Source organism: Acomys minous (assembly GCF_964271855.1).
Source record: "Acomys minous genome assembly, chromosome: 10".
Taxonomy (NCBI): Eukaryota; Metazoa; Chordata; class Mammalia; order Rodentia; family Muridae; genus Acomys; species Acomys minous.
In genome coordinates, this window is record NC_140491.1 from 52,613,990 (window position 1) to 52,626,376 (window position 12,387).

The following is a 12,387-nucleotide window of genomic DNA, read 5'->3' on the forward strand; positions in this document are numbered from 1 at the left end:
TAACATTTGCTTAAACACTAGGGTGTTGTGTGTTGGTTTTTTTTGTTTGTTTGTTTGTTTGTTTGTTTTAATTTTGAAAATAGGATCTTAACTCTGGAGTCTTAACTGGCCTAGTCCCAAGTCGGACTCAGATTCTCAGAAATTCTCCAGCTGCTCTTCCAAAGAGCTGGGATTTTGAGCCAGACAGTGTAAGCCACTGAAATGTGTTTCTCACTGTCCTGCAAAGTATAAAATCAGGGTATAAAGTGTAAGAATCGGGTGAGGGCATCTTTCTCCTTTCAATATAGTGCCTTGAATGTTACTCCTTAACACTGCAGGAAGTAGAAGGTGAAAAGGAAAGAAGCCGACTGTGTCCAGGGTTTCCATAGGTGCTAATGCGTTTGTAATTGCCTTGCCTTCATGTCCTGAACTCAACAAATCTCATCTCCAAACACCATTGCATAAAGGAATAAATTCCAGTAACATTTTTGTTTGGGAACAAAAACAATGAGACCATCATAATTAATTTTAAGCCTTTAAAGGTCTCAACAGCTACTTCCCTTGTTCCTTGGTATTATTCATGTTAGGTATTAGTGTAACAGTGGCTCTGGGTATTGTTTGCAGACATCATTTGTTTTCCTCAGGATTCTTTGTAGATGTCCTAAAAATAAGTTTGTATTAATTTATTTATTGTGTATGTGAGTGTGTGCATGCCACAGAGTGCATGTGGAGGTCTAGAGACAAGTTGTGGGACCCAGTTCTATCACGTGTGCAGTCATCAAACATAGTTCATCCGGCTGGCCATAGTGCAGTTCTGTGCTATACTTCCTCTGTGGTCTCTCTCCTGAAGCTTTTTGATGTGACCATAAAAATGATGTAAGAATCATGTGATAAACAACTTGTAATTATTGATGACTTTCCATGTCCAGTCCTTCAGATTGTCTAGTTTTATCCAGTGAGGTGTTTTATCTAGAAGGTTTGGATTAGGGATGCTCAGTAATTAAAGTGTGCACGTGCTTCAAAACAGGGAGATTTTGAAGTCTGAGACAAATTGAATATAAGTGTTGTCCTGTGTATGGGTAGATAAGAAAGCGCACATTTATCTAAATTTAGCCCAGGGGTTCTTTTTTGTGTATGTTTAGATAGGAGTATTGGTGTAGATTTAAAACAATGACCAAAAAGCTGAATCTTGGATCTTTAAAATATTATATTTTATTTATTTATTTATTTATTTATTTATTTATTTATTTATTTATTTATCAAGACAGGGTTTCTCTGTGTAGCCTTATCTGTGGACTTGCTTTGCAGACCAGGCTGGCCTGGAACTCACAGCGATCCCCCTGCCTCAGTCTCCCTGAGAACTGGGATTATGGATGTCATCCGGCTTGATTCTTGGATCTTAAATTGTGTTTATGCACCTTTCATTTGTTAAAGTAAGGAATATATTGTATCTGTAACTGAGAAGCAAAAGAACACAGTATGTTGAAGACGAAACACATTTCTATCTTTTAAAGTATCAGATTTGGGGCGGTAAGATGGCTTAGTGGATGAAGGTGTTCATTAACACCTGATGACCTCAGTTTGATTACTGCGGCCTACATGGAGCAACTAGAGTGGCACCAGTTCCCAAAAGTACCTTCTTACTCCCACACACATGTACCATGGAATACTTGCTTCCCTACACACGCACGCGCACGCGCGCACACACACACACACACACAGGCTGTAAGTGTAATAAGAAACCTTAGACCAGGTTTTGAAGAACCAGAGTCGCTGGGAGAAGACAACAGACGTTAGTCAATGTGTCCAAGTCTCTCGTGCATCACTTTTTTCTTTACTACTCACTTTCTTCTGTGACAGTTAACTGGTCCATAGATAGCCTTCAGGAAACGCCATACTAGTGTGAGTGAGTACACATACATAATCATAATCAGCAGGGTTATATTTGTGCCTTGCTGTCATCTTAGAAAACATTTCATATTCGTATATACAGAAAATTGTTTTTAGATGTGATTTTGCTACAAGACAGAACCTTGGTTTATTTGACCTCTTTTTCAGTAACGAAAACTTAGATCCTTTCCATTCATTTCACTTTCTCCCTCTTTCTCCTAGAGATAACTAGACCCAGGGCCTTCTGCCTCATCACTGTTACTGAGTATACCTCAGCTCTTTGTAATTCTTATTCTTAGATGGATGTTACTTGCCAAATTACTCAGGCCGGCCTCAAATTCAAGGTTGACTTGCCGTCCTTTCCCATATAATTGAAATTACAAGTGTGTGGTTATTGTAAATAGTGTCACAGAGGCTATCCTTGTGTGTACTGTATTTTCATATATTTTGAGTAAGTATGTAGAAACTGAATTTCTGACCCAAGAATTAACTGCTTTTATTATGGTAAAATATGTTCCATACAGAGACTGGGGAAATGGCTCACTGCATGAAGCATAGATAAGCACCTGAGCTTGGATCCCCATGGAAAAAGCTAAGCATTGTCAGTCTTAAGTATAACTCCAGCACTAGGGGAGCGGGAGGACAGCCCCTCGTCCCAGAAGAGGGTCTCAAGACTTACTTTCTAGCTAAGCTGACTGAAAAGCAGAGTTCTGTATTCAGTGAGAGACTCTGTCTCTAAAAATAATGTGGAGAATGATAGAAGATGATACATAGTTGGACCTCTGCCCTCTGAGGCACACACAAGCACGTGTGCATAGGAATAGGGACACTTCTACACACACTCATGTAGACACTTAAATGAGTTATAAGTAAATAATACTGTGAGATCAATAACAAGATGGAAACTTATGCTGCCCAGGTTAAGAACGAGAACATTTCTTGAAGCTTTTTGTTTGTCCCTAATAAAGGACTGTCTAGTGCCTTCCAATACTGGCTTACCTTTTAGATCCATTACTCTGGATATTTTTAATGGTTTTACATCCAGAATATGTACTAATTAAACATTTTTGTTTGCTTGTATTTTGGTTTGTTTGTTTTGAGACTGAATGTTACTATATAGCCTTGGTATTCACTGTGTAGACCAGGCTGGCCACAGACTTAGAGAAGTTGATCTATCTACCTCTGCTTTCTGAGTAATGGAATTGAAGGTGTACACCATATCAACAGGCCTTAAAAGTTATTTTATATTTTTTATTATGCTTATTTATGTATATACTGTGGAGGCACATACCAAAGCATACTGTGGAGGTCAGAAAACTTGAGAAAATCTGTTCTTTCAACCATGTTTGCCCCTGAGATTGAAATTAGAATGTCATGCTTAATAGCAAGCACCTTTTACTTACTGATCCTATAACGTAGCAGTTTTATTGAAGGTTTATTTCTTTTTGCATCAAAATAATATTGTTAAAGGCTTTTATTTTTCCTGCCTGCCTGTATTACTGCTAAACTCAAAACATGGAACAGTTTCTGTCTCAGTGTCACAGGTTCTGGTACTATAGGTATGAGTATCCGTGTTTTGGTAGGGGTTTTTTTTGTTGTTGTTTTTTAAAAGATTAGTTTGTTTATTTTGCATACAGTGCTCTGCCTGCATGTACACCTGCAGGCCAGAAGAGGGCACCAGATCTCATTACAGATGGTTGTGAGCCATCATGTGGTTGCTGGGAATTGAACTCAGGACCTTTGGAAGGGCAGCCAGTGCTCTTAACCTCTGAGCCATCTCTCCAGCCCTTGTGTTGTTGTTGTTGTTGTTGTTGTTGTTTTAAGGCAAGAAATCTTGCCACAGTTGTTAAGTAATTCTTAGGATAAAAAATCTCTCTTAGAGATTGGGGTTCTAGTTCTTGAGACCCTAGTTCAATGCCCAGGATGACCACCTCAAAAGAAATCTTCTGAAACCTAGAAAAGGCTACATGTTAGTTTAACTATTTGACAGTTATATTTTAAGAAAGAAAACTGCCTGATTTAAGTTCATTGTTAGAAATTATTTGTTATCTTGTATTAAAGTTTCTTGGTATAAAATGGAAAAGTAAATTAGAGCTTTTATGTATTTTGATTTAGCTGATTGGAGTGGCATTTGCCCAGAATGTGCAAGGGCCCAAGTTGAGTCCCCAGCCTTGCTACCACAACCAAAATAGAAATGTTATATGTTGCTATGTAAGTGATTTGTCCTGCTTTACTTGTTACTCTTGAAAATAGTGCTTTATACTTATGAAATAGAGTTTTCTGTATTTATAAGTTTCAAGCTTGTAGCCAGGTGCAGTGTTGTACGCCCTTACAGCACTAGGGAAGAAGAGGCAGGGGGGTTTCTGTGAGTTTGAGGCTCGCCTGGTCTACAAAGAGAGTCCAGGACAGCTAAGCCAAGACAGAGAAACCCTGTCTTGAAACAAAACAAGACAAGATTCAAGGTTGGGGTTCACTCACTGGTAGAATCCATGTTTCACATGTGAAAGGCTCTTGGATGGATGCTGGAAGTATAATCAGTCAGTCACTCACTCAGATAAAAATAGATGCTGCCAGCGGTTTGTGGTGGCACATGATTATAATCCTCATGTGTAAGAAAATGGCAGGTTCCCTGGCTTCATAGTGAGGTCCTATTTAACTTAAAAACAAATAAAAAACCAACACTTTAATGTTTGATTAAATTAGTTGACATTTAATTTTGTTCCATTTCCCAGTTAAGCATTTCTGTTGTTGTTGTTCTTATTTTTGTTTGTTTGGTTTTTGTTTTCTCAAGACAGGGACTCAACGTGCATAGTCTTGTCTGTCCTGTACTTGCTTTTTAAACCGGGCTGGCCTTGAACTCACAGCGATCCGCCTGCCTCTGCCTCCTGAGTGCTTAAAGGCGTGCGCCACCACGCCCAGCTGCTATTGTTATTCTTACTATTGAATTACTCACTGTATAGTAATTACTTTGAGTGTCTACTATGTTTTAGTGGCTGGAATCTACAAATAAGTATAAAAAAAGAAATGTGCACCTGTTGGAACTGAAGTTTTGTTGTTGTTGAAAAAAATGCTTTAATGAAAAATAGACTGAAAGGGAAATTATGAGGTGGGCACTCCAACATTTATGCTCAGAGAGAAAGTCTCCTTTTCAGGGCCTTGAAGAAAATGTACATGCCCTGTGAATTCCTGGGGTACATATTTTATTTCTTTCGGTGATAGCACATTTTACAGAAAGGGCAAGGAATTGAGCAAGGCAGCAACACACCTCACCTTTATCCTATCACGTGGGAGAGAGAGGTAGGCTTATCTCTTGAGTGGAAGGTCAGCCTTTGCAGAGTGCTACACAGTGAAATGCTGTTTCAAACCAAGAAAAGTGTATGGAGCTTGGTAGCTGAAACACAGGTTGTCAGTTAGAGGCAGGTGGTAAGAATTGAAGTCGGGATGAGAAGGTGAAGTTGGCAGTGGGGAAGAGGGTCTGAATTGAACACTTGAAAAGAACTCCTTTGCTGTCAGTATGAAGACACATGGACCATGGATAGTTATTACTCTGCCCCTATGATAAAAGCTACCAGACCAGGGCCTGCAGGTTTCCTTATTATCTTAGCAAGTGCAGCAAACAAATTGGCTGCTTGTCCCTTCAATGCTTGTCACCAGGTTCCGTGGGCTGAAATTGGTCACATCTCAAGCTGTGATGAGCTGTATTGAGCAGCATGTGGTCAACCAAACCAGGAACTTTGTACAAGAGACTCTGGCTGAGAGTGCATGGCCGTGTCCTCTTTGTGATGAAGACTGGGATAAAGATCTGTGGGAACAAAGTAGCACCCCGTTTGTCTGGGGCACAGGCAGTTTCTGTGGCAACAACAGTCCTGCAGACAGCATAATTATGGAATGTAAGAGTAACCTGGCTTTAGGCGTGCGAGTTCCCAAGTCTCTGCCCTAAGTTCTGCCTGGAGAAATAGTGGAGCCTCACAGTAATGGAACTGGAAGACTCTTGCTACTCCTGCTACACAAGGGTTCTTCGTTTTTCTCCTTATCTAATTACAGAACAGTAAACTGTCTGTGACTTTAAAATAAAAGAGAGATAGGCACTCCCCCCCCCCCCCCCCAGACACGACTTCTCTGTGTAGCCTTGGCTGTCCTGGACTCTCTTTGTAGACCAGGCTAGCCCGGAATTCACAGAGATCCGCCTGCCTCTGCTTCTCTGAGTGCTAGGCTTAAAGGTGTGCGCCAACATACCTGTCTCTCACTGGTCTTTTAAATAAATATTAGTTTATTGAATTAACTGATAGATCTGAATGACTGTATCTTCTTTCTCCACATAATAGAATGATTTTCCATTTATATAATTTTTTATATGTTTATAACATTTATATATGTTCCAAATATAAAATGTTTGGTATTTTTGTTAGTTCTTGTTGTAGAATAGTAGGAGAGAGTGCTCAGTTGACAACTTCTTACTGGTTCCTTGTGCAGCAGGAAATGCAGTAAGTTCCGAGAAGGTCCTTGTTGTCTTTATAATAGTGTTATATTATTAAAATACAGGGATTCATCTAATTATACTAGTGTTTAAAAAGATAATTTGTACGACTTTGCTAATTTAAGACAATAAAAAGCATACAGGAAAAAAATTTTAAACACATGCAGGAAGCACACTTATTGTCTCTGCTGTTCAGTAGCTCTAAGTTTTGTTTTTGGTTCTTTGTTTGTCGAGACAGGGTTTCTCTGTGTAGCCCTTGTTGTCCGGGAATTGCTTTCTAGACCACACTGGCATCTAAGTCTCTAAGATCCACCTGCCTCTGCCTCCCTGAGTGCTGGGATTATAGACCGTGTACCACCACACCAGCTCTATTTAAGTTTTTTGCTCCATTGTGTTGGCAAATGACATTGATAATTTAATTCCCTCTTCCTCTGTTTTTAAGGCGGCCTCATGGGACCTGTTAGGATGATCTCATCTGGACATGAATTAACAACTGACTATGATGAAAAAGCGCTTCATGAACTTGGTTTTAAAGACATGCAGGTACATTCTTAAGTTGTGCTTTGAGTTTTAGTTATCTGTACACCCAGAAAGTTAGTAATTGAATAGTTGGATGAAGTCTAGTTAAATAGTTTTTACTATAAAATTATCAGTGGAGTTCCATTGTGCCTCAGTTTTATTAAATAAGAAAACTTTCCTATTTTTGTTTTAAAAGTTAATATTTTGTTAATATTCTGATTCCTTTCTATGTATTTTCTTCTCTCCTCTTTCTCCTCATACTTCTCTTTTTTTGTAGATGGTATTTGTGTCTTTGGGCGCACCGAGGAGAGAACGAAAAGGCGAAGGTGTTCAACTGCCTGCATCTTGCCTCCCACCACCTCAGAAGGACAACATCCCCATGCTTTTGCTGTTACAGGAACCTCATCTAACTACTCTGTTTGATTTATTAGAGATGCTTGCTTCGTTTAAGCCACCCTCAGGAAAAGTGGCTGTGGATGACAGTGAGGTAATGATCAGATTTCTGAACCCTATATATTTTATCTTTATCTTGAGATATTAAATACTTTTTAAATCTATTAACAGTAAAGCCTAAGAGCCTTTTCATTTGTTTGTTTTATTTAGTTTTGTTGTGTTTCTTGAGATAAGGTTTCCCTGTGTAGCCCTGGCTGTCCTGGAACTGGTTTTGTAGATTATGCTGGCCTTGAACTCAGAGAAGTCCTCTCTGTCTCCCTAGTACTGGGATTAAAGGCATGTACCACTATCACTCACCCAAATTACTTAATTAACTAGTTAATTAATTAATGGGTTTGTTAAGTCTTTAAGTGCTTAATATGACCTAGGCATACAGTAATAAAAGTATTGTTTACAAGGATGATCAAAATAGTCTGAGGCTTCATTGAATCAGTTGTGAGTGACAGCTGACATACCTTATAGTGAGATAACAGATAAATGTTTTTCACATAAAATAAGTTTTAAGGCTAAAAGCTGCCATGCAGTTAATTATAAGGGGAACTTAAGTGGAAGAAAACTACGTGGATATTTCTTGGTTTAGGATGGTTTCTGTGAGATCATCTAAAATCTGAATTAGTTGAACGAGAAAGGACCTAGTTATGAGGATGAAAAATGATCTGGATATAGCAGTCTCACTGCTCTTGTTATTGCTGTTTTGTCTTTTGTGATTTTTAAAGCCTCACTTGTGTCGCTCAGTCTGTACTTGAACTCAGGAGCCAGTCGAGTGCTCCCTTGCAGGTGTTCATCAGTGTGCCACGTCTAGTGGCAGTCTTACTCTTGCTTGTGGTTTGTTAACTCGCGTGGTGGTTGGTTTTAAGGCACAGCTTCACAACTCAACCTTGTGGCGATCCCCTAAAGATTAGCAATCCTACATGTACGTCTTTTCTTAGAAACACTCATTCAAGACAAACTTAGAACTGATGGGTAGTACGTGGAAGGTGATAGTGTAAGTCTTCTGGCCATGAGCGCAGTTTTCGTATTATTGAAAGTTTGGTGAATAATATGGAAGGGTCTTAAGTAGAGGCCGATGCATATATTTTAGTTTCTTACATGAGGTGTGTTTGCTTGGCAAGTGTCAAAGATAGTAAGGTAGGAATTTCCAGGTAGGCCTTGGTAGTGCCCTAGACTAGAATGGTCCTGGTATGACAAAAGGTGATGAAGTTAGAAACAAAATCACCTCAGTAGATTTGAAGGCTTAGGGAGGATAGCAATGGCATCTGGTTTCTGGCTTGAGCAATTAATTTGATTCTATTTGAAATAAAGAATGGATGTTTGAGAGAGATCAATTGAAAATCCTAAGGAAAGAACTTAAAACAATGTGCTTCTCTGCTTCCTCACTGTGCTTTGTTGCCTCAGCTGCCTCCCAGCTCAGCCTCCCCAGCTTTGCCTACTGAAAGAGGAGATTACAACACTCTCCACTATGCCTGCCTGAAGCTTTGGGTTTTGCTTTGTTTGTTTGTTTGTTTGTTTTTTTTTTTTTGGTTTTTTGAGACAGGGTTTCTCTGGGTAGCCTTGGCTGTCCTGGATTGGCTTTGTAGACCAGGCTGGCCTCAAACTCACAGTGATCTGCCTGCCTCTACCTCCTGAGTGGGATTAAAGGTGTGCACCACCACCACTTGGCCTTGAAGTTTGTTTTTAATCCAATAGTTTTTGATAATGACTATCTTAAGGTCTTCAGTATTCGTGCAAATTGTCACATGTCAGACTGTCAAAAAATGGTAGTAAACTCATGCTTTTCTTATTATATGTTTGGTTTTTGTTTGTTTTCCCTTTCCTTGCTAGGGTTTCTTTATACATTTCTGATGTTCTAGAACACAGTAGGTAGACTAGGCTGGTCTAGTCTCACAGAGATCTGCCTGCCTCTGTCTCCCAAGGGCAAGTGTTGGGATTAAAGACATTGGTAACTATGTCTGGCTTCTGTACAGTGTTTATCAAGAGCAAAAAGGGTGGAACAAAATTTGTCATGTGGCCCGGGTGTGGTGGCACACCTGTAATCCCAGCACAACAGAGGCCAGACTGGTGTACAGGACAACCAAGGCTACAGAAAACCCTGTCTCAAAAAACCACAAAAGAAAGCAAAAATATACAATCCCCCCCACCCCCCACCTCAAAATTATCATGCGCTGATAGATATTTTTTCTTTTGTTTTTAAACTCCTGCTGATAGGGATGAGGAAAGGCATTATGAATTTTCTAAAATGTGAACACCACATTTGAAAGAATGTCAGCATAGAAGAGTTCAAATTGTAAGGATAGAAGGGGAGGATATAGTCTTTATTATATTCAGAAAATGCATTAGTACCGTGACAAAGTATTTAGTCTTACTCTGGGTAGTTTATAACAATGCTTTGGTGATACCATGGAATATTCTTTACTACATAAGACATACACAGTAAAAGTCTTTTTATATTTTTCTTGGGAACCTTCATCAGGGTTAAACTAGTGTTGTTTACAATATCAACCACAGAATGTACCTACTGCTAAGAATCCCCAAGGACATTTTTGTTAAATCAGTAAAATGTGTTCTTTCTGCTTTAGGCCACATTCACTGTATCTTAAAGGTCCTTTAAATTTGTAACAGAACCCTAGTTATAAAATTTTGAGTTTTTTTTTCTTCAAATCCCTATTTTTTAAATTCAGAAATAAGTCTCTCTGTGTGTATCTTTAATAGTTTTGTTTTGATTTGGTTGGTTTTTTTTTGTTTGTTTGTTTGTTTTGTTTTGTTTTTTGAGACAGGGTTTCTCTGTGTAGCCCTTGGCTGTCCTGGACTGGCTTTGTTGACTGGGCTGGCCTTGAACTCACAGAGATCTACCTGCCTCTGCCTCCTGAGTACTGGGATTATAGGCGTGCCCCGCCGTGACCAGCGTCTTTAATACTTTTCAAAATATATTTGTTTGTGTGTCTCTGCTTTTTTGCTTACATTCACCAACGTCAGAGAATAACTTGTGGAAATCAGTTCTCTTATCATGTATGTCTTGAGCTTCTAATTCAGGTCATTAGGGTTGGTGACAAGTGCCTTTGCCAGTCATTTTACCACCTGTGTCACCAACCTTAAAAAAAAAAAAAAGAGGTTGTGAAGAAAGCTCATTCAATTTCCTTTGTTCCTTCCTTCCTTCCTTCCATCCGTGTGTGTGTGTGTGTGTGTGTGTGTGTGTGTGTGTGTGTGTGTGTTGCGTTGATGTGTTAGAACACAAATGTGGTTGTCAGAGAACAATTTGCAAGAGTTGGTTCTGTGTTTCCACTGTGTAGGTCCGGTGCATGAAGCTCAAGTCAAGCTTGGTGTCAAGTACCTTTTACCTACTGCACTATCTCACCAGTTCTGCATTCAGTTTGATTATGGAATTTCAGTGACATTCTACCCACAGATTGAGAAGAATTCTCTGGGATTGCCTTAGTTTCATCATCAAGGCTATGAAAAGGCCATGTTTACTATAGATTCTCAGTTATAAAATTTATTTGTCTTCTAAATAAAGATCATATAGTCATTGTATTTATATTTTCCATGTTAAGAAATTAACCAAGAAATAATTGAAACAATATTAAGCTGGAACTCAGTCTTGTGTAGCAAGCATTTTTATCTGCTGAGACGTTTTTGCTGGCTCTTTAGATTTTTGAGACTGGATCTCCTGTGGACCAGACTGCTTTCAAATTCGCTATTTAGCTGAGGCTGGCCTTGAACTCCTTATCCTTCTGCATAACCCACCCTACCCCCACACCTGTAAGGATATTCCTAGATAACCCAGTTTGACCTTAAACTGGAGTTCCTTTTCTTTCAGGTTCCTAGCAGCAGGGATTATACAGGCACACCCCAGAGCATGCAGAGCTCTGACGTACCTTTTATAGAAAGTACTTACACAGACGCGGATGATGGTTTGTTTTATCCAAGACTCAAAACCCCACACACACAGATGACCGCTCCACACTTTCTTAGTAAAGTGATTATGCCCACAGATCTTAGTTGGTACTATACATAGAATATTTCTCTGGTATTCCATGCACCTTATTAACCTAAGGAATCCTTATGGTTGCAGTAGTAGTGGCATAGTAATAAGTAGACTTATACTCTATGAACATACCAGGGCAGTAAGATTTGTCTTTTGCTGTAAATTTCCTTCTGCAGTGGTACCTTAATTGGGCAATGGATGAAAACTTGCTTTTTTAAATGTGCTTTTGGAAACATCCTTTCTGCAAAGACTAGGATAGAGACTAGAAAATAATGAAAACAAGTGGCTAAACTTCTGTTTCAAAAGTTGATTGAAGAATGTCTTCAGTACATTTACCATGAGAAGCATAGTATTGAAATTTTAGACTTTTTCAAAATTGACGGTAGGAAAATTTGGTGAAATGGTTGATTGTTTAAACTGAGGTTAAAATTTACATTTAAAAAATCTATCTTGATAAAATAGTTGTTCTTATTTATGTAGAGTTTAAAATGTGAAGAACTTCATCTTCATGCAGAAAATCTGTCAAGGCGTGTCTGGGAGTTGCTGATGCTTCTTCCTACTTGTCCAAACATGTTGATGGCATTCCAGAACATTTCAGATGAACAGGTGAGTGCCTTTGTGTGCGCATGCATATGCAGGCCAGAGGCCACGGGGCTCTCAGCATCCCCACAGCAGCTGATTAGGCTGTGTGGACTATGGAGCCCTGTCATGTTAGTGGTACAGATGTGTGACAGCGGGGGCCACGTCTTCAAAGGCTGCTTCGCATCCAGACCCAAGTCTTCATGCTTGTATGGCAAACATGTTACTGACATAGCCATCTCACCAACCCCTCTTTTGATAACTTACTAGGAAAAAAAAAGTCTGTTAAATATCCATCTGTTTTTAAAGTTATGCACCATATTAACTCACAGATTGATGGTTATTACTTGAAATGATGTATTCTTGTGTGTGGGTGTATAAACAAGAGTTAGGTGCTGTGGAGACAGAAGAGGTGTCAGATCCCCGTAGCTGGAGTTACAAGTGATCTTTTAGCCACTCTGCGTTGGTCCTGGGAACAAGGAATTTCTCCAGATCTACTGTAAGACTC

At 39.3% G+C, this 12,387-nt stretch overlaps 1 protein-coding gene across 7 annotated transcripts in view; it reads left to right on the forward strand.

The window, feature by feature from the left end:
* The window catches only part of USP34 (ubiquitin specific peptidase 34), a 176,598-nt gene that overhangs the window by 79,460 nt on the left and 84,751 nt on the right, over positions 1-12,387 (forward strand). For all 7 annotated transcript variants that reach the window (XM_084798362.1, XM_084798363.1, XM_084798360.1 and 4 more), the window contains 3 exons: positions 6,789-6,889; positions 7,143-7,352; positions 11,781-11,906. In XM_084798362.1, coding sequence (XP_084654488.1) covers positions 6,789-6,889; positions 7,143-7,352; positions 11,781-11,906 — 437 coding nt within the window. The remainder of the gene's footprint in view (positions 1-6,788; positions 6,890-7,142; positions 7,353-11,780; positions 11,907-12,387) is intronic.